The sequence below is a fragment of the Tiliqua scincoides genome, chromosome 7 (genome assembly GCF_035046505.1).
Source record: "Tiliqua scincoides isolate rTilSci1 chromosome 7, rTilSci1.hap2, whole genome shotgun sequence".
In the NCBI taxonomy this organism is placed as follows: domain Eukaryota; kingdom Metazoa; phylum Chordata; class Lepidosauria; order Squamata; family Scincidae; genus Tiliqua; species Tiliqua scincoides.
This window is the reverse complement of record NC_089827.1, coordinates 42,869,081-42,892,013: the sequence shown is the minus strand read 5'-3', so window position 1 is coordinate 42,892,013 and position 22,933 is coordinate 42,869,081. Positions and strand designations below refer to the sequence as shown.

Sequence of the window (22,933 nt, the reverse complement as noted above, 5' to 3'; positions counted from 1 at the left end):
ATTGTGTTCCCCTCACTCTAAAAGATTCTATAGCCCTAAAGGCTGCTTGTTGCCTGATTTATGTATGCCAAGGGGTGTGGCTATAATGCTGATTGGGCAACAGTGCTCTTCTCCCAAGAAACAGCTTGTTTAATCCTTGATGCATGTCGCTTAATTTGCCTTGTCAGTTTTGTGACCCATCAAAAATTTGGGTTGCGACTCACCAGAGCCCTGACACACAGTTTGGGAGTCACCGCCTTAATCACATTGCGGCCACTGTCACGTGAAGAATGTTCAAGATGACCAGGTGATAAATGTGTTTACTGCAGCTTCATCCAGTGGTCTTTGGTCAGAAGCTTGGGAAGAACAACAAATTAGGAGCGTTTTTAGAAGTGCTTGTCAAGTGGTTACTTGTCAAGTGGTAAAAGTGGTTTACTTTATTTGATTCTTTATATATTTTAGGGCTCTATGTGGATTTCCTATAAAACTCTTTTATAGCAATTGAGAAGGTTCATGTTGGCATCCTTTAGTCTCGGAAGACTCTGGTATTGCGCTCTGAATGGTGGTTCTGGAACAGTGGCCTCTCCAGTGCGTGAAGCCTGGGTAAAGTCACTGAAATGGTCCAATGGAAAGGCAGAAGCCAATACGGTTGGTTCCAGCGGCGTCGCAGGAGTTGCCAGAACGGGACTGTGTTCAGCCATGAACTGCCTCAGGGACTCCAGCTCTGGATTTTGCCTCGAGGTTGACTCCTGAAGCCTTTTCCTTAACTGGATGTAGCCACAAGGCAGTGGAGGTTTGGGATCAGAGTTTTCCTTCTCTCAGATGAGCTGCCTTCTCAGGCTGACGAGTCCCATCTACCCAGTGGCTGTTTAGTCGCCTCTTACGACAAGTACTTGAGAAGGTTACTAACAAAAGAATAAAACTGGAGGCCTATATAAGTATGTGATGGTCACAAAGTCCCTATGCATGAGATTGTGTAGATTTTGGATTGAAGCCATTTAAGATTGCATAGGGACTTTGTGCACACTCTATATAAATGTGCTAATGATAACTTTATGTTTGCTCCTAGCAGGGTGGGGAAATTAGATGTATAAGGTGATAGCACTACAGGGAACTCAATTAGGATGTAAAGAATGGCGGGCTGGGGTCAGTGGCAATTCTGGCTATGGTACCACCTCGGGCCACGATCACAGGCTGCTGCCACACCCCACTGGCTGAGCTGCCACAGCTTTCTTCCCTTCTGGAGGCCCAAGGAGTTCACACACACCCTCGCCAACCCTTGTAAAGTCTTCAGAGGGCTGAAAAACATTTCTGATTTCACAGAAGAAACTGGAAGTAACATCTTAATGCCTTTAGAAGACATTCTGTGGACCAGAAAAGCCCCCCCAGTCCTTAGAAAGCCCTCCAAGGGCTTAAAAATGTCACTTCAAGTTTCCTCCGTAGAACAGAGTGATGTTTTGTGGCTCTCTGAGGCCTTTACATGGACTTTGGATGGTTGGGGAGGTAGTGTGCTGCTTCCCTGACCCTCAGAACACTTCTGGGCAAAAGGCCCTGAATGCCATGAGGTGGGGGTGCCTCGGGGGGGGAATGGTGGTATGTTGCCTCCCCCCAGCCTGGCACCTGGGACATTTGTTCCCTTTCCCCGCAGGTATGCCACTGGCTGGAGTTGTTCATTTGGCTGAATAACTCCTCAGATTTACATTGGCACCATTTATACAAAATGTGTTCATTATGGTGTTAACCAGTTGCTCATTTTTTTGCAAGAAATTCCAGAAGATTGGGGCATTTCAGTTCCAGTTGTGTTCTCTTTAACCTGCTGCACGATCTGATGGTGAAGTTTGGACAGAGATCTATTTTGGGCGTTGCAGAAGCATACTCCAGTCTGCCTAAATTGTTAGGGGAGAGTGAAATGGGTGGAGCCCTCTGCAGACTTACCAGTGTTTATAATCACGGTCTCTCAAGGGGTTTGAGCAGTGAAAGCAAAATTCTGAGTGGAGTTCTGACCTCTACAGGCTCATACACAGGATGAGGGAAAACAAAATTTTCGAAGAGAAGGCCTTGCTTTCTTCAAAGCTTGATGTCTGCTTTCCTTCTGCCGTGCGTTAAGTGTGGACTTTGACAGTTCAGTTTCCTACTTGTGTACACAAATCCCTGTGCAGTTTATTGATTTCCTAATGGATCTTTCAAAGAGAGATTTTTGCCCAGTGTTTGTCATCATAAATTCTCACTGTTGCTGTACCCAAAAGGATTGTTCTAAAGAGGTAAGAACTGCAGCCATACTGTTTTGAGTTTCTTAAGACAATAATGAATAGGGGTTATGAGGGTTTTGTCAAAAAAATTTCTGTGTAGATCTATAATGTCTCTTAAGGTTTGGATGTAAAGTAGCACTCTGTATTTGAATTTCTGGATTAGTGTGTAGATGAAACAGTTTAGTAATACAAGTAAGTGGGAGAAGGAACACCTGAGGTGCATGTTAGTGGGTTTTTTTCCCCCTTCCAAGCTTATGGAAAGTATATCACACAGACTCGGAAGCACAGTATGTCTTATAATGTGCAGAAATCAAGTTTCTTTATGGGGGCATCTGTCCTGAGGACACCTACACAGCAGTCAGCTGTAGGGAATCCTAAGACGATAATATGGTCCTTATGTAGCAGCAAAACTATCAGAAACGAAGTCACGGTATGAGTGAGTAATGTTTTATAGGTTCTAGGAGGAAGGAGACTGTTGTGAAGCAACCGAGGAGTTACGGGTCCTAAATATAACTAACTGTTGTAGGGCTGACTTTGTCAGAACCAAAGGTAGTTATATACTTGTGTTACATAGTTTAAACCAGTGTTGTTCTTGAATGACTCTCAGTCAACTAAAGAAATTTCAAAACTGCACACACGTTTAACGAAGAAGTGTAATGTTAGGCATTTTTTTCAGGTGGTACATAATAAATTGGCTCTTGCCATTTTTATACCTGTTCTGTGTTGTAGTGTCCATCTCAGTTCTGTATAAAACGGTATATTGCCTCTCAGAATGATGTTGGCTTGCTATTGAACCGATATGAAAAGGAGCTTGCCCTTGGGGTGCCACTCAGCCAGTTCAGAAAGGCTGTGAGAGCTAATCTGGAGAGGAATACTGTACCTGACTTTAAAAAAAAAAATGCATTTTGCCAAGTCACCATTAGCTGTCAGGGTAGGCTTTGCTTAAAATGAAACAACAACAACAGGAGCTTCTGAGCAAAACTGAGCAAAGGCAGCAAATATTCAGTGCATGGTATTGCCCTGAGAGGGGAAGTGTTGTAATAAGCTAATGTAAGACTTGGTGGGCTTTTCACAGATAGTACTTGAAAAAGTACTTGAGAAGGGAAGGTTCAGTTTGCTTTGCATTGCCTCTTGTCATTCTGTTCTATGAATATTGGCTGCTGCACATTTCAGTTTTACTCTGTCTCTTTTAATCAGTGAATATTGTAAATTTCTACCTTGCCTTTCTCTCTTTGGCGTACTCGTGGTTGCTTATGATATCAGTTAAAAACACATTTGATTAAACCCCAAAATGCAATAAAATAGCAGCAAATAAAATCATAGAGGAGAATAACAGGAGAGTTCTGGAAACACCGTTTTTGAAAACCAGCTCTTCAACTTCTTGGGGAACACCAGCAAGGAAGGAGACAGGCAGACACTACAGGGAATTCCACTTTTTGGAGACTGCTACTGAGAAGACCTTCTCATGAACCAACACTAATAAACATCTGAGGATAGCAGGATGTGCAGGAGAGCCATCTTCCTCGATTGTAAAGGACAGGTAGATTCATATGGAGGAGGTTGATCCTTGGCCCTAAGCTATGTAGGCCTTCAGTTCTAATAACCAACAACTTAATGTGCATTTGCAAACTGGTAGCCACTGCAACTGAAAAAGTAATGGTGAGATAAGATCAATTTGTCTCTTAGTGGTCAAAACATGAGCATCTGCGCTGTTGTGGACCTGGCTCCTATGCCTCCCCTGGACACAGGACTGCAACATGTCACCCCCATAACACCCCCCCCCCCAGAGGATACTTACCCAGCTGTACAGAGCCCCATGCTATGTTCCCAGGCACTCCGAAAACCTTCTAAAGCCTCTGGAGCACTGTTAAATAGTATTTCCCAGTTTTCTTATGAAAATCGGGAAGTACTGTTAAATGGTGCTTTGGAGGCTTCAGAAAGCTTTTGGAGTGCCTGGGAATGCAACTTGGGGTTTCGTTGGTCCATGAAATGGCTCTGGAGGGGAGGCAGAGGCAGAAGCAGCAGTGGTGCTTGGCACTCTCATGCCACTCCCACAGGACCCACAGGTGTGGCACCTGGACTTTTGTCCCCTCCCACCCCCCCCAAACGACCACCACTGCAGCTGCATTTTTGTACCAGGTGAAGTTTCTGAAGGGCCTTCAAGGGCAGCCATACATATAGTGTGTAGCAGTAATCTAATTGTGAGGCAAATAAGGCATGAGTTTAAAGTATATTTTAAGTGCGTGGTCATTGCCCTTGTGGAAGTATGAAAAACTGATTATGCTGGCAGTTTTTTTTTTTCCACAGGTCACAGCTTTTGAATAGCTCTTAATTTCTTAAGGGGTTAAATCTTCCATTAAAAACATTCTTTTTTGTTTTGTTTTTTTGAATGAACTATTTTTTAATTGCTCCTCTTTTTAATGGAGAATGACATAAAGATAATTTATCTTTTTTGAAGTATTGTTTCTCTCTCAAATACTTATTTCTCAATATTTACAATTTTGATGACATACTTTGCTGGGTGCTTTTCCTTGTCTGAATTCAGTATGTAACTTCTTGGCTGTCCTGCAGTTCTTAGTGACCAAAAGGTAGGATAACCCAAAACAAATGTCTGATGTTTGGCAGCTACTTTAAAATTTAATTTGAGCAAAGAGTCAGCAGTTGTCTTGTTCTTATCCTGCTTGTGGTGTCTACAGTTAAGTGTGCTGGTGTTTCATGTAGATACAGTGCAAGCCCATAGCAATAATTACTGCTAGATCTATAACTTTGTGCTTAACAGTCCAACCTTTTACATGTTGATTAAACCAGCATTCATACATAGAATAATTTTTTCATACATTGCATGTTACTGCATATTATACTTGCACATGAGCTTTAAGAATGTGAGAAATTGCAAAATTCCAATAATTTTTTATTTATTTTTAGTTTATTCATTGTTTTTATTAATTGTATGTATTTTTTTAATTTTCTATAAATTGTAAGCCACCTTGGGCATCTGCTCTGGCAGAGGAAAGGTGGGATAAAAATCCTTTAGGTAAATAATAAATAAATAAATTAGAATTTTGTTACAGGTTTTGTAAATATGGAGGGAGGCATTGGAATCCATTGAACAGTAGAAGATTGATGTAGTGACATACAGTTTGTTGTGGTGGGTGGTCCAGAGAAGCATGGACCAAATTTGGATGTATTCTTTGAATACATCTATGGAATAGGGCCCATGAGGTGTAACTCAGTACCAGTTGTGTCAATACTTTTTTAGACTTTTCTTTGCAATCATGAGTACTGGAAATTTACTTTCAGGATTCTGTTAAAGGCTTTGTGTTGAGCATGGTAATCCCATTCCATTTTCATTCACAGTTGGTCATTTTATAGTACCAGATATGAACAAGGACAGAAGTAAACTATGCAGCTAAATGGGATGAAAAGTAATCTTATGTTAACACGATAGCAGCTGGTAAAAAGTGTAGCTGTTATGGGCTTTATGTCGACCTGGGAGCATATTGCTTCCATTTTCATTCCATCTACGTTAACTACCAGTTTAAGTGCAATTCAAGATGCTGATAATCTTTTTAAAGCCCTACATGTTTTTGGGTCCAGGTTATTTGAAAGTTTCCCTTTCACACGAATCTCTCCATCCACTTGATCATTGAAGACCCTTGCCTTCAATTTTCTTGCTGTTGGAAGCTTGGCTGCTAAAGGCATTAATGCCTTTTTAGTTGTGTTACCCAGGTATGGAAATCCTTGCCCTGTGAAGCCTGCCTGACCACTTGAGATTTTTGACAGTGAACAATTTTTTTGTTTCTCCAGGCATACTTTTTCTCCCCTTCTATGAGTTTGTGTTATATGATGTGCCTTCAGTTTGTGTTTTTAATTCTTAGTTTTAGGGTTGCTTGTGCTTATCTGTGTTTAACCTTCACTCTGATAAATGTTTTAGGGCTGAATGATGTGGTGTAAATTGATTTAAAGGTGTCAGTAAATTTCTACACATTAAAAAGCCACGGATCTGCAAATATCCTCCTAGTTTATTAGCTAGGTGCTGATTACCTCCCCTCACCTAAAAGCATCATATGTTTCCAAAGCTCACTCCCAACTTCTCTTCCGCACACCATCCAATAATATGAGATTCATGATTAATTCCAGTAGTAATAGAAATGTCTTTGGGCATTTGAAGGGTGCCATACCTTTCCCCCTGAATAAGCGTGTCCTGCTCTTTCCCACACAGTTAAAGAGAAGAGCTTATAGCAGTGATATTCAAACTGGGGCATTGCGATGCCCCAGCCTGAAGGCGCTGGCCTCTGCCCCCTTAACGGGAGGAGGCAGGGAGGAGGCAGCAAAGCAATCCCCAGGATCGCATCGCTAATTGGGCTGCAGGGACTGGGATGCACTCACCAGTCCCTGCAGCAGCCTTCCCAGGGTGCGGGGAGCCCTGCGCGAGCGTCTGCAGGGCTCCCCGATGTTCTAAAAGTGAAAGTGGAGTGATCCCAGACCCTGCAGCCCCCCTTAGTGACATTGCAATCTTCTTCCTGCCCCCGCTGCCTCTCTCCCCTCCCTTGCAAGGACCTACTGTGGTTTTCAAATTCCCAGAGAGTTTGAAAACCACAGGCTTATAGAATAGATGGGTATGCTTAGCCACTCCTCTGGGAGAATGTAGAAGTAGCATGTCACAACATCGCTGCTGCTCAGAATACTCTTTCAATGGAAATACTGTTTCAACGAAATCACAACAGAACAAGCTTGACTTGTGGAGATTTGTGTTCTTGTGTAAAGTGCACCTGAGTGTATCAACTTGCTAATTTTTCCTAATCCACATGTCCATAGATTCCTAGTTTTTGAGGCCTAAAAAATAAATTATTGAACCAAATTTTGTAAAACGTCCTTGCTTGGTCACCTAGAGGCAATTACTACTTGTTGTAGGTGACAAAGCAAGTAGTACTTTAGAAGCTTGTGCTAAAAACACTGCACTAGATGGATTGCACAGTTCACTACAAACTGAATTGTTGTAGTGTAGTGTAATTGTTCAGAGATCGAGTCCTATACCCATCATTTGGTTCCTACATACCTCCCTACACTAAATGGCCTTGGACAAGCCCCTCATTCTCAGCCTCAGTTTTCCAGCTGCAATTTGGGGATAATACTACTTGCCTTACAGGACAGTTGTAAGGAGTGCATAAAGATAAATGTGAAGTACCTGGCGCTGTCAGAAAGTGCTATACAAATGTTAAGTGTTATATTCAATCTACTAATAGTGTATGGTTTTGATAGCTTTTACCATAGGCTAATATTGTAATGACTTTTTATATAGGTAACTTGGACCATTAACTGATGAAATGTGTACTTTAAGTATGTGCTGATGTTTGTGGAGAGCTGTGTTGACCAGACCTGGGATGTAAACTGGCTCGTACATAACTGACCCTCTTCATTTTGGTCAAGGGCAAGAGTACTCTTTGTGCTTCTGAATGTCAGCTTGACTTTCAAGCTTTTGTGCACATTGCTGGAACCACTGAATAGTACACCATGTTCTTTAATGTGTATGGGAGTTTTTTTGGCTTTCCGGGACTTTTTGAAATTGGATGTGTGTTTTGCAATCAGTCATGTGACCAGATCACAAGAAGGTAATTTGCGTTTAAGACTTAACTCCCTGAATATTTTTCAATGAATGAATATTTTATAGCTATACTATCAAGTGTTGTAGCTTTAGATGGCTTCCTTGTGGATTACTAATACCCATTTCCCTTTTTAGCTGTGGTTCTACACAGATTTTAATATATAGGCATTTATTTACTTATTTGTCCATCAGCACTTTATATATTAAAATAGGCACAAGACAAGGAGCTTGCAGTCTAGATCCCAAGTTTAGTTCTGTGCGCTGTTCAGACCTGTTGCTGCGACAGATACTGCCCTTACTGCTGTTTCAGTTGAATCAGGGTGAACTTTAGTCGTTGTTCACCCCCCTCCCCCTGGCCAGAATGTCTGGTCCTTTGGAGCAGGGGTGCCCAAACCCCGGCCCTGGGGCCACTTGTGGCCCTGGAGGCCTCTCAATGCGGCCCTCAGGTAGCCCCCAATCTCCAATGATTCTCTGGCCCTCTGGAGATTTGTTGGAGCCCAAACTGGCCTGACACAAATGCTCTCAGTGTGAGGGCGACTGTTTAACGTCTCGCGTGAGCTGTGGGATGCAGGCTCCCTCCACTGCTTGTTGTTTCACGTCTGTGATGCAGTAGTGGCAGCAAAGGCTAGCCTTGCTTTGTGCAAGGCCTTTTATAGGCCTTGAGCTATTGCAAGACCTTCATTCGTTCATATAAGTTCATCTTTAATATATTCATTTATGTTAACTTATGTAAATTTATTCAAATGTTAAATATAAATTAATTCTTCCCCCCCCAGCCCCCAACACGGTGTCAGAAAGACGATGTGGCCCTCCTGCCAAAAACTTTGGACACCCCTGCTTTGGAGCAACTGAGGGAAGAATAGAATTACTAAAATAAACTCTAAAATAGGGCCTTGTTACTAAAACTCATACTTCTGCAAGATATACGGGAGCATTTTATCAGGGCCTGATGGCCTCTCTTGATAGGACAGTAAATGTGAGCTGGTAGGAGTTCGTTTAATAGAACAAATTGTGACTGAAATTTCCTCGGAATGCCAGTGAAACAGTTGTGTGCTTTATACTTAGCAGTTAAGGCTATCAATAGCTTTTTGGCTTTTTGCATTGTTGCTACTACCCAGATAATTTTGCTGCTCAAAGTGCTAACTTGGACAAGGATTTAAGTCCTCTGAATACATGCTCATTTATTACAAACTGCCTTCTTACTTTTGTGTCTCAAGAACACATTTCTATACACACTTACTTTCCATATTGGAGCTGAAAGGGTTGCAATTGTAGGGAGCCAGGTAAATGATAACCTGGCTCACTTAGTTTGTGTGTGTGGTTTCTCCTAGTTATCCAACCAGTCCTGAGACTCAGAAGTTTGTTGTATTTTTAACCTTACCTTTTTGCACTCCTATATTGTAAGGCCAGTTGTGCACAGTAGTTAGCAATTCTACCATGTGATTTCCTGTCTGTAAATAGATTTTTCAAGGGTATAGAAAGCAAGGCAAAGTCATTACATTAGGCCAGTGATTTTCAATCTTTTTTATCTCGTGGCACACTGACAATGTGCTAAAATGGTCGAGGCGTGGCGCCATCTGTTTTTGGACAATTGGCAAGGCACACCACGCTACTGGAAGGGGGCTCACATCCCCCAATAGCCCTACTAATAAATGACCCTGCCCCAAACTCCTGTGGTGCATCTGCAGACCATTTGTGGCACACCAATGTATTGAAAATAGCTGCATTAGGCAATGTAAGTTAGATGTTCATGTGAATTTGGATTGGTCTTTATTGAATATTACTGGTGCAAGGAAGAAAAAGTATATGCATATTTTAGGTTGTGACGCTTTATTATTCCATTCTGTCTTATATACTGATCCCCCACACACACCCATTTTGCAATGCATCTGGAAGACAGTTATAAGTTTAGGCCTGGTAAAAGTAATTTGTGTTAGATTTCAGGGCCAGCGTTGAGCTAGCTGATTAAAATGCTATTTTAAAGTTGCTGCATTTTTTTTCTAAATGGGCTTGTAGGAGAAAATGGCATTGAGATGAAGGTGAGAAGATGCATGTATTGATGAAGGGTAACAAGAATGAGGCCTGGGAAGATTGACACCAAAAAGCTTTAAAAGTAGCAGTGTACGAACAGTTGGTTTGGGAGAGAGAGATGACATGGTGAACAGATGGGAAGAGAGCAGATTCTGATGTAGAGAGGAATCAAAAGGATATTAAAGGGAGAAAGTGACCATTTAATGGAAAGAACAGATTTTACCCAAATCATTTAGCTAAGATTCTATTGGTCACTTGTCTTTTTATTTAATTCACTACTGATCTTTCTGTATTGCTTTACTAAAATTGGAAGAAGGTGGAAGTTTGGAAAAACTTAGGAACAATTACAATGCTCAGATTTTTAAAGCCTTACTGTAAGAGTTAAGAGTTCAGATTTTTTACATTTGAATGTCAGGATTTCATCCAAGAAGACTATAGAATATGTATGGTCAGTATGACTGAACAAGTTGCCCTTCCTTTGGTACATGAAAGACAAACGATTGCTTTTATCAGTGAGTTGGAGTGAGCGTTCATGGCTAAGTCTCCTTGTTTCTCAGTTTCATTATTTGTAGACTAAACTGTTCATGTGACTTGGGACTGTATTACTATAAAAGGGATTGTTGCCATTCATGATAACCTTCTTTGGATGAGTTAATGGCTTTTTGTTATGTTTCCCTGTTCTGTATTTTAGGGAGTCAAGCCTGGCAGCTTTGATAAAGTGGCAATTCCTGAAGTAAAGGAAATCATTGAGGGATGCATCCGTCAAAACAAAGATGAAAGGTAAGTATTCATTCCACTAGTGCTATGAAGTAGAGATTGAATCATGAAGCTGTTTTGATTGAAAATCAAGCCCTGCAAGTACTCTATAGTATGTACTGTAGCATGGAATTTCTCAGTGATCCAATGCGCGAAAAATGGTATGCAAGTATTCTTGATGATGATGATGATGAAACCAGTTCTGTTTTGTAAGCATGATCTCAGAAAGCTCAGTACATGTGAATCCCATCAGAACAGGAAGATGTTCATGTTTCTACTAACCATTCAGAGTTCAAATCAAACATTCCACCAAAAAAAACAAACACCTTATTAGACTCGGTACAAGTAGGAATCCTTGAGTCTGTTTCAAGTTGGTTAACTTAGTAAAAGGGACACAGCCCTCTAATTTTTGTTCATGTAAAGAAATGGACTGTTGGTGAGGCAGAGCCATATTGGCAATGTTTTGTTTAAATGTTTGGAAATCAGCAGAATTTTTGAATTTCTTCCGCTGCCTACATTGCACCTTAGCTCCCTAAACCATGGTATGCAATACAATAAAACAATTTTAAGAAGCCGGAACAGTAAAATAGTTTAAAGTAAAAACATCAGCAATTTAAAATTCAGATGAAAATAACAAAGCCTCACAGAATAAAAAGTCTTAGCCACCTGTTTTAAAACAATATATGGGTCTCATGATCATTCTTTCTGTTGGGGAGAGAATTTTAGGGTTAAAGGAAACCAACCCTGCCCAGGGTTTCCACCAGGTGAACTCATGTTGGTGATGAGCACAGTGCTTGTGAAGCTGATTGTAAAGCTCAGGCTAGACTTGTGTGACAACTATCTTACCACGTAGGGCTTTAAACCAGCACACTGAATTAGGCTCATTAATGAATCAGTGCAGCTGATTCAAAATTGGTTTTTACTCTGTCCTACTGCTGAGTTCCTATCAGCAACTGAGACACTGCGTGCTGTACCAGCTGAAGTTTCTGAGCGATCTTCAGAACTGTCTCCCACACAGCACATTGCTTTAGTAAAGTCTGTGGCTAGTGTGCATGTGCCCAGTGGGGTGAAGTCTCCCTTCTTTAAGTAGGGACACAGCTGGTGTACCAGTTGAATCTGGCAATAAGCACAGCTTGCAGTCTGTGATACTTCAGCATCCAGAATTATTGCTGGATCCAGGAGTACTGCCAACTTGGTCCTCAAAGGGCAGTGCAATCCATTCTAAAACAAATTGCATGCTATCTCCCAGGTTAGTACAGTAGACTTCCAGCCCAGCACCCTTCTGTCTTGAATGGATTAAGGTTCAATTTGCTTGTCCTTATTCAGACCAGAACTGTCTCAGGAAATGAGTTCAGGGCTTCCACTGTGTCTCTAAGATCGGTTGATGGAAATGAGAGGTAGAACCAAGTGTTTTCTACACATTTAGCAGCTCAGTTCAAGCTTCCAGATGACCTCTTCCAACAGTTTCATGGAGATGTTACATTGACAGCTTAGACTTTTATCAGTGTATGTATTAAATTATGAAGTTGTTTTGAAAATGGAATACGTATTCTGTACATATAGTATGAAAATAGATATGTATTCTCATGTATCCATAGATGCTCTCAATCTTTGGTATTCCATTAAGTGAAAGAAATGTTTTATTTGAAGGACAAAATTGTTGAAATGTACAACATAAAATGTAATTAATAAAATATGCGTAATAAGACTATGTGTATTGTGCTGTTAGAAGGAACCTAAAAGAGATTTTTCTGTTTATCCAGTTGTTCATTTGTGTGTATGCTTTTTGTTATGTCCAGGTATGCCATCAAGGACCTTTTGAATCATGCGTTCTTCCAGGAAGAGACTGGTGTGCGAGTGGAGCTAGCAGAAGAAGATGATGGAGAGAAAATTGCTATCAAGCTCTGGTTACGAATTGAAGACATTAAAAAACTTAAGGGCAAATACAAGGACAATGAAGCGATAGAATTTTCGTTTGATCTGGAGAGAGATGTCCCAGAGGATGTAGCACAGGAAATGGTGGGTAATGTGGAGATTATGTGTCTGTAGAGCTTGAATGACTCTTGGGCTTAGGTACATCTCAGCCTATTTGCACTTTGGTTGCTGACATAAAAATGAACCCTTAAAAAGAAGCTGTGCTGTAGAGAACTTCAGGGATAGCTTGTGGCTATTTGCCTTTCCATTCTGCCTGTGCTTCTCTTTCAGTGTCTTTCTCTCACTTGCTCTTGCCATTGCATACATTTTTCCTGTGATTCTTTTTTGTTTTCTTATCTTATTAACCCATTTCTGCCTAGTCCAAAGGTATACACATTTGATCCCTGTTGCATATATGCAACATTGGGTAGAAATGGTTTAATCTGTGTCCTGCCAGTAACTGGGTGTTTCTAGTGGCCTTTTGGGCATAGTCAACCAGAGCTCCATTCACTTATTTCCCCTCCTGCTTTATGACTTTAGGGGGAATTGGAGTAGAAGAAGGGATGAGGGTTGTTTGCTGTACCCTCTTGTCCAGTGTGTGAGGATTGGAATGCCTTTTGGAATGGAGATTCATTTCCTTCCATTCTTGTTTTCTGGAGGCTGCAGAAGGAATCTTCTCAGTAATGGAAGGGAGTGAGTCACGCACTCACTCACATAAATCCATGCCTAAACAACAAAATAAAAAAAAATCAGTCAGATTTTATTTTTGACTTTGTTCAGTCATTATACATGTTAAAATGTATTGGCAGATGAAGTTTTCAGTTCCAATCACTGGGAGCATGACTCTGGAAATTTGTTGAATGTGTCAGAGAAATTAATTAGGCAACCCAAGGCTGGAGATAGAAAATTGTGTTGGGTTTATTAAAGCGGCACTGCACTGAGCGCCCAGTGCATCTGACCCCTAGGAGTCCAGCAGTTCTTACAGCATAAGGAAATAAAGATAGCAGCAGAAAGCATTCATGTGAGGCATTACTCCAAAACAGTCTGTTTCTCATTGCCAATAAATGTTAGCACTCCTTCAGAGCTAGGAGCATCAAGAAGAAAACACATTGACATCAAGGTTTCCTGAGAAGCACATCCTGCACATTCCAAAGGGAGAGGTAAGATAAGGGTTTCTCAAAGCAGTTTCTGGGATCACTGTTATGTGCCACCCTCACAATACTGAGAATGGTTGGTTTTCTTGAGACAAAATGGAGATTAAAGCTTGTGCTTTTTCAACACAAGGAAAAGGACAAACTATGCAGCAAATACAACTCAATGAAAGCAAAAGTCAATTTTTCTCTGTCAAAGGCCTCATTTTCTGTAAAGCATGCATTTCACCATAAATGAGATGTACTGTTCCCACAGTACATCTGTGAGCCCTCACTTGAACCAGCTTTATCCAACATGGATAAAGATGGAAAATTGGTTAATCCATTGAGTCTCAGGAATATTGTATGAATATTTGACTCAGGAATGCCAGTGACACAACTTGCAGAACAGCCCCAGAAGTGAAAATGATACAACATCACTTGTTGTCACCTTCAACTTCTAGCTAAAACCATTCAGGTGTATCATCAGTATCCTACAGCTTGTCCTGGACAATGGGATTCCTGTCTTTCAGGTTTTGGGTAGTAGACTTGTCTATGCTTACATATATTTTCTTAATCTTAAAAGGCTACTCACCACCAAAAACAAAGACACAAACACAAGAGCCAGGCCCTAGTACAAACTTCGATGCCAATTCTATTCCTGTTCCTACTTGGGCTGTACCTTACAGGACAAAGTAATGTCAGCTACACTACTAGGGACTTGTTCATTTGCTCATCCTCCAGAATGGCATGCAATATCTGCCCACAGTGCCCTTCTGGTGCCCACAGAACATAAACAGGCCAATATAATAAATGGACACAACTGACATGACAATATTTAGAAAACAGATATTATAACATGTAGACACTCTGCTGCAGATTTTAATGTGATGACCATTCTACAAAATAAAAATTGAGTAGACAGAATTATCCAAGTCAAGTTTATGAGGCTTGGCACCATCTTGATAGGCCTTGAATATGCAAAATTGATTTCTTAACATTCATATGGAAATGGATTTCTTAACATTCATATGAAATTGTCATCACTAGTTGTTGAATACTCCCCATGCTTAACTTTAATATTTTCAAACTTGTTCTGAAACTGGACCATTTCATTTTACTACAACCAGATACGCTGGGTTCTAGTCTGTAGCTGTTTCTAATGTATATGTGAGGTATTTCTTTGGCTTCTCAAACCATTCTGCTTTCACTTACCTGAACTGTGGCTCACAGCTACTATAGATACTCACCCCTAAGGTAAGGTGAGAAATTTATGCCAATATATCAAGCTTAGATCATCTCCTTGCCTTGTTTGTGAGGTTACTCAGTGGTCAGAGCTGTGGGAACAAGTGGCAGGAAGCAAAAGGACAATGCAGAGATAATTAGAGGGCTATTTGTCTCCATTGCAACCCATCCAGGGCAAAGCTGCAGCCAAAGTTAACCTTTTATTCTCCTCCTGAGGAAAAAAACAAGCCAGGTCTCAAGTCTTACATTTAAATCAAGCAAGCCTCATTTCTTTAGGAAACCCTACTGCACCCTCCTTCCGTTTTGCAAATGTTTGGCAGAGGTCTGATTTTTTTTTTTAACCACCAACCTCCGTTTGAAACAATGTCCAAGGCTACAATTCAGTGGATCATTATTTAAGAAAAATATCCATGGAAAGCAATGGTGTCTAGTTCCGAGTAAATAGTATTGCAGTTATGTGTAGCTGCACTTGCTCACGCTCTTTCCTTGTTGCTTGTCTTTCCACTGTGAAATGAATTGCACATTCCCAATTATGTGTTACATGTTGTGTGTTATATGTAGAGCCTCTGGCTTAACACACCAGGCACCTTAAAGAAGAATTTGTTTAATGGTTCTATTGGTGTGTTGTTTACAGTGCACTTAGTCTGATAGTGTTTACAAAACGGTTGTGAAGATCAAAATTTAAAAAGTTAATGAACAAAAATGTATTTTATGATCTTTTACTATAATTTTACTAAATTAGAGATTGTACAGTTCTTAGGTAACAATTACTGGTAGACTATTTTTTAGAATCTGGCCTCAGGTGAAATCAGACAAAATGATAGTCAGACACCCCCCCCCCAAGTTTAACCCCTGACTTATCTGAGGGTCATAGAAAATTCCAAATAAAATATTGACTCAAAACCTGCCTTTCACTTCTCTGTGAGCCCAACTTATACTTGAGTATCTGCAGTACCTTCCACAGTATGCTTTTTCATCACACTAAATCAGTGGTGCCCAAACCCGGCCCTTGGGCCACTTGCGGCCCTCGAGGACTCCTAATCAGGCCCTCAGGGAGCCTCCAGTGAGCCTCTGGCTCTCTGGAGTTTTGCTGGAGCCCGCACTGGCCTGATGCAACTGCTCTCAGCATGATAGCCAACTCTTCGACCTCTTGCTTGCACTGTGGGATGAGGGTTCCCTGCATTGCTCGCTGTTTCACATCTGTGATGCAGCAGCGGCAGCAAAGGAAAGGCTGGCCTTGCTTTGTGCAAGGCCTTTTATAGGCCTTGAGCTATTGCAAGACCTTCATTCATTAATATGTTCCATCTCTAATATATTCATTTATGTAAATTTATTCAAATTTTAAATGTAAATTCTTTTTTCCCCTGGCCCCTGACACAGTGTCAGAGATGATGTGGCCCTCCTGCCAAAAAGTTTGGACACCCCTGCACTAAATCATTGTATAACTTGCAGACTTCTTTTTCTGCAGAACTGTGATACTTGATTAAATATGTTTGCATATTTTAGGACAGAAATTGTTTAACCTTGTAATCCAGAACATGTTAATCCAACCTTCAACTTTTACAATGCATTTGAAAAGAAAATTTTGTTCAAAAAAATTTATTCTAAAAAGTGTATATTCTTTCCCTAGCAGGTTAATTGTATTAGTGGGTTCTGAAAACATAGTAATAGGGGAAAAAATCTTATAGAAGTTTTGGACATCAGCGTGTTTAGTTAGTGGCCATTTTGTTTTTTGATGGTTTTTAACTTCACAAGGCAGCCTGCTAAACAGAATCTATTTCGGCATACCTAAATCCATACCAAAACCAGTGGTTTGTCCAGTTTTTCTCAAAAATGCCTTATCTAAGCACATTTGAGCAGTTGTCCTAGTCCGCAAACACCAGGTTGTATAATTATTGGCAATGTTCACTTTTCAGGTTGAGTCTGGGTATGTCTGTGAAGGAGATCACAAGACAATGGCGAAAGCCATAAAGGACAGAGTGTCCTTGATCAAGCGGAAGAGGGAGCAGCGGCAGCTGGTGAGAGAAGAGCAAGAGAAAAGAAAGCAAGAAGAGATCAACCGGAAGCAACAGATAGAGCAGCAGTTGCAAGCAGGTGTAACCCAGCAAGGAACAAAACATCCCACACCTGCCACTGGCACCATTGTCATCCCTACTAGTTCAACTTCGGTTTCTACACAAGTAGAGCCTGAGGAGCCAGAGGCTGATCAACATCAACAATTGCAATACCAGCAACCCAACATTTCAGTCTTGTGTAAGTAACGCCTGTACTTGTAGGTTTGTTGTGTTATTTTTTTTTTACTGTCCCAGTGTTTGGATGTGTTGCGATGCATCTGGTTTTATTTGAGAGGAAACAAGATTGGTGTGTGAGTGAGATAGAGAAAGGAAATAATGTATGATCTTAAAGAAAGGTGCTTTCATTTTTGGGAAAACAAACCTCTTTAAAAGTTTTGCTTTTAGGTTTGTCCTGTGCTGGAGGATGTTATAGCTTGCCTTAGTATGTGTGTTCTCCCCAAATGGAGAAGCTTGTGTCTTTACCGTTGCGAAAAGAATGTTGTGATGCTTTTGCCACAACTGCTTATATTCATTGTAGTATGGTGCTTGGAGTTGAAAGTCTGGTACTATGTCTGATTTAAGGCTTTCTTTATCTAAAAAAAGATAGTTTCAAAGTCGTTTTGGCTTAAAATAGAACCAATGTGTAGGCATGATCATAGAAATAAAAGGTGTTATGGCTGGAACTTAATGTAGGAAGTAGAATTTCTGAGGCTACTAGTTTTTGCCTCTGTTATCCTGACACACATCTTCTTTACCACTAGTTCTTGTAAAAATATTCTAAATGAGCACAGATTCTGGGGTTTGCTAGTATAGGATTTGGGAGTGTGTGTCCATAGCAGTTATTTAATAGAACCTATTTGCCCTTAATTGTGTGGAAACTCAAGTAATTTCTGTTTGGAAGTTGATAGCATGAGATCACAAGCTTGTGATGCAGTCTAAAAACTCATTCTTTTGTGATCTTCACAGCCGATGGCACAGTTGACAGTGGTCAAGGATCATCAGTCTTTACTGAATCATGTGTGAGTAGCCAGCAGACTGCTTCCTATGGTTCCCAGCATGAACAAACTATACCAACAGTTCCAGCTCCAGGTTATGCAGTTCCTGTTGGCCAGTCACAGTCACAACAGCCGGGAGGATACCAGACATCTGCAGTGGTGAGCACAAAGCTGAAATAGAAGAGCACATATTGCATAGATCTCTGCTTCTTATTCCTAATTTTGTGCAGACTTAAAAGAATTATAGTCTGAGGTTTGGATGCAAGAGTGGATAGACAGAATATATATAGAAAATGGCTGTATTAAAAATGCCATGTTTCCAGTCTAAACCTGTTGTGTGCATGTATATATCAGGAAGTGTTCAGTTCAGTGGAGCACACAATGGAAGGAAAGGAGGAGCATGCATAAGCACACATTTCTAATCCTCCAAACCATGGCTTTAAAGGTTCAGGAACATGAATGTGACCAATGTTGTAAACCTTTTTTAAAAGGTTTTTAAAGGTAATTAAACCTGTTTTAAAAGGTAATTTTAAAAATTGTTTAGCTTTTGTACCTTTTTAAAATTTTAATTGCATTTTGATTATATATACAAGCTAACTGTGCTGTAAACTACTTTGGGCTGGAAAAGTAGGCTAAAATATCTTAAGGATGTAAAATGTTTCTGGCCAGGTTCTGACATCACACTAAACCCATGGCTTTGAGTGACGACAGTGCGTTGCTTGTGTGTCCTTTGTGTGTGAACAGGGAAGAAGTTTTTTTACTTGATGGTTTAGAAGTAGCAGATATTAGTTTTGATTTTCATAGCAGGCAAATTCCAACTTGTTCTGACTAGCCTTGCATCCTGGCTTGTTTGGTTAGAATAATCTGGGATTTGGTAGGTTTGATTCCTGGGTATTCTAAACCACCAATGTAAGTAGTAAGCTATCTCCTTCATGCTCAAGGAGTGCATGAACTTGAGGTTTGCCAGCGTTGCACTGCACTGTAATTAAATCATGGTTTAGTGCATGGGTGTCAAACAAAAGGCCCATGGGTCTTTTATAATTGGGGTCTTCCAGCAAGATAATTGGGTGCTCTCATATCTTGAAATTATGAACAAGATTTGCATATTTTCCCTTTTGTTATTTGCAGCTAATGAGTTGTGAGAAAAAAGTGCTTATTTCTGGCCATCATTTCCTTAATGTTGTCACTTCCTGCTTAATAATGTCAATTCTGGCCCTCAGCAGGGGCCATGAATGCTGTTCAGCCCACTATATGAAACGTGTTTGGCACCCCGGTTTAGTGTGTTGTCTGGACAGAGCCTCTTTCTCTCATTTTGACTACTCCAGCTGAGAGAGAGTGCATCTCATGAATTTGTGTAGCTGATTTTTGGTGTGAGAGTGCAACAAGTACTGGCAGCAACATTCCATCCATTTCATATTGCTTATATAAATCCAAGGAATGTTGTCTGGCTTTTCACATGGTTGAGCTATAGGTGCAATGAGAGCTGTGAAGGAATTTCTAATGGAAAATTCATGATGAGTCTTTAAGAAAAATTTGAGTGTTCGAATGTGTTGTGTACTATTTTAATTACAGCTAGAGAAGGTAAGGATTCTTAACCATTATAGAATGCTGCATGCAAACACTGCAGTTCTAAATGATCCCACTTTTATGTTCCCGTTTATTTATAGCTTGCATTTAATTGCTCATGGGCACAAATACCTTTCCACTTCATGTGTTCATTTGTGTTATCCTTTATTTGGTATCCTTTTCTAGTATGTTTTCAGAGCTGAATTTGAGAGTTTTCTGGAAAACCTCTTCTGGTTAATCTTTTTACTAAACCTATCTGGATAGGCAAAAATGTACCTGATCTTCAGATAACATCCCAGAGGATGCATATTTTTGGTTTGGTAATCTTGAAGTTATTCTTGTGGCTCTATATTGCTGTAAGTCACATTGTAAAAATGAGCAAGATTTTTCCTCCAGTAACATTTTGCCAAACAGGAACACCTTTCTATTTTGTTCAAATGCACTTATGAAGTCTTGTGCCCCTTTAAACCCATGATCAAACAAGGCATTCTAGATTTTTTTCTATAACTTGGCTCACTTTGATTTAGTTACTGTGTTTTAGTTCAAGGACATGGCTTGGATCAATAACCCTATTAAGCAATCTTCACATGCCTTGCTTCAGGGTTGAATAATCATGGCTAATATTTGGGGAATGTGCTAATAGTTCTGAGCAGGCTAGGTTTGTATAAAGAATCAAAGACTTCCAGAAAAACTTTGATCTGCACTTTTCTGGAAATCTAATTTTGATTGCGCTCTCAGGGAGGGAGGGGAGGGAGAATACCTGGAGAAGCAGGGCAGACTTTTCCAAAAAAATGACCTGGCTGCTAGAAGACATATGAACTTCTTAGTTTTGGCTTTTTTAAAGGAATGTAGGTGATTGAACAAATTAAAAAATCAGTGACCTCTTGCGGTATTGGAAGATTGTAATAACTGTCTTATCTAACAAAATGTTCTCCTAGAAGACAGTCTAATTTTAAAAACAATTTTTGTAATTAAGTTTTAAATTGTTCTGCAATTTATGATATGGGTGATTCTTGATGTCCTGTAATCCTTAGCAGAATAAAACACCTAAAGGCATTCTGCAAATTCTTTAAGTAGACTGTTCAGTCTAGAAAGAAATGTATGGTGTGTCAGCAAAAATACCTGAAAGACTAAAATTTAAAAGAAGTCCTCCTGTGCATACACCATGTTGTTTGTCCCAAACCATGGTAAGCGTCTGCTGGGGCTCAGACTTCTATGGCCTTTTGACACCAGGTTTCTTGAGACTAGAAACCACTTTGACGTGTTTTGATGGAGCCAGGATACAAAGAGCAGAATATGCCCTTGTTGCTTGCCTGTATTTGCAAACTGTTTGTAGTAGGAGACTTGGCACTAGTGGAATTTGCCTGTCAAAGGAAAACCTGCAGTCCTCTGAGGTGTGCACATCCTCTTTCCAGTATGTGATGTTGTTAATCAAGTTGCTTCATACCTCCCCCCCCCCCGTATGTGTTTTGGTCCATGTTGACCATTGTCATGAATGTGTCTCCCTCAATTCCAGCTCATTAGTCATGTGGTTTGTGTTCACTTCTTTTTGTTTCCTTCCTTAGCCTCGACGTGGCTGTAGCATGTCAGTTTGTGCTTCCCCTCTTTCTTTACCTCCCCTCTCCCATGCCCCTCTCAGTGCTCCTTCCACTCCACCATCAGCGTTGTCTGCACCTCTTTCTCCTTCCTACCTTCGGACTGCTCCTGAGGAATCCTTTGGTGAAAAACTTTCCAAAGCCCTGGAGAGTGTCCTGCCCATGCACACCGCCTCTCCACGCAGCTACCGGCGCTCCAGCCTGCCTTCCCTCTTTGTCAACTCTGTATGTCACTATATGCCTTCTGGCACATTGAAGATAAGTCACCACTAAATACATCCTTGCTTCATCCTTAATATTATTCAATAAGTGAAAAGGGTTGTTTTTACCCTGTGCTACTGGAAAACTGACTTCTTCCCCCCCGCCCCCCCCCCAAAAGCTGGGAGTTTTGAAGCTTTAAGGAAAGGGTCAAATGTATCATGAAAGTTAAAGGAATGGTCTGCAGTTCCGTTCTAGTTTTGTATTATTGAACAATCTGTTCTCCACTACTTTGATCTCTGAGTAGTAAGTTGTAAATCTTCAAATTCTATGTTGTATACATTGCTGACTGTAACTCTGACATTGATCAAATGGTATATCTGTGTGTGGATGGTAGTTGCATTTAAGGGGCAGGGAGGAAACAAGTTCCTAGTCCTGAGCATTATGGAGACAGGCTTCTTAAAATGAGTAATTGGTATCAGTCAAAAACTGAAAGACTTTTAGAAGGCCAGCTGCCTGTGCATCTGTATAGTTCTTGCTTTCTGTCCTACCTCTGCTGCCTTCTCTAGCACTCTAAGTCAGGGGTGTCAAAGATATGGCCCGTGGTCCGGATCCGGCCCGCAGAGCCATTTGGGGTGGCCCCCATGACTTAGAGCTCTGGTCACCCGCACTCGTTCTGACTACCACTGGAGCTCTACTCCGACCGTGGCTGGAGGAAAATTCTGAGGGCTGGGAACGTGGCACACAGCACCCCCAACCCTCAGAGTTACGTTCTGAAGCCCCAGAACACCTTCAAGGGTCACTTCCAGGTTTTCGGAACACCCGGAAATGACCTTTCATGGCGTTATGGGGCCCCAGAATGTCATTCTGAGGGCTGGAGGCGACATTCGCAGTGTCCCCGGCCCTGCACCTCCCTCTGGCCGCGGCCAGAGCTCACCTGGGCTCTGGTTGCAGGCAGAGGTGGTCTGAGCGCTGGAGGCGCCATGCGCTGCATCCCTGGCCCTGCACCACCCTCTGGCTGCAGCCAGAGCTCGCCCGGGCTCCGGTCGCGGCCAGAGGGGGTCTGAGCGCCGGAGGTGCAGTGTGCGGCGTCCCCAGTCCTGCAACTCCCTCTGGCCATGGCCGGAGCTCACCCGGGCTCCGGTCGCAGCCAGAGGGGATCTGAGTGCAGGAGGCGCCGTGGGGTGGGGGTTGGAGCCAGGGGATGCTTTGTGGTAGAATGGGGTGGGGGGAGGTAGCAGAGCGAGGGGGAAGCCTCAGCTTTTTAAAGAAACAGGAAGTGATGTCACCGGAAGCTCAGGTCACTTCTGGGTGCCACATTTGGAGTTTGGCCCTCAGCAGGTGCCATAAATCCAATGTGGCCCCCCAAGATGAAATGAGTTTGACGCCCCTGCTCTAGGTCTTTTCTTCTGTGTTTTCTCAGTTGATGCCAAAATATTTGAAAATTTGTGCAGCACTGGCTAGCTTTCAAGTCTTCTCCCCTTTTTTTGGCTAGGATATGTTCAGCTTGGTTGCACTATAGCAAGTTATTAATTCATGGGGTTAATAGCAGTCAGGGCCCAATCCTATACAACTTTCCAGAGCCGATGCACCTGCAGTAGAGCCCTGAGGTAAGC

General features: G+C 41.4%; 1 protein-coding gene across 5 annotated transcripts in view; it reads left to right on the top strand.

Annotated features, from left to right (window-relative positions):
* LOC136657626 (serine/threonine-protein kinase WNK1-like) overlaps positions 1-22,933 on the top strand; it is a 128,616-nt gene that overhangs the window by 53,101 nt on the left and 52,582 nt on the right. For all 5 annotated transcript variants that reach the window (XM_066634578.1, XM_066634577.1, XM_066634575.1 and 2 more), the window contains exons 5-8: positions 10,556-10,644; positions 12,420-12,639; positions 16,826-17,162; positions 17,930-18,117. In XM_066634578.1, coding sequence (XP_066490675.1) covers positions 10,556-10,644; positions 12,420-12,639; positions 16,826-17,162; positions 17,930-18,117 — 834 coding nt within the window. The remainder of the gene's footprint in view (positions 1-10,555; positions 10,645-12,419; positions 12,640-16,825; positions 17,163-17,929; positions 18,118-22,933) is intronic.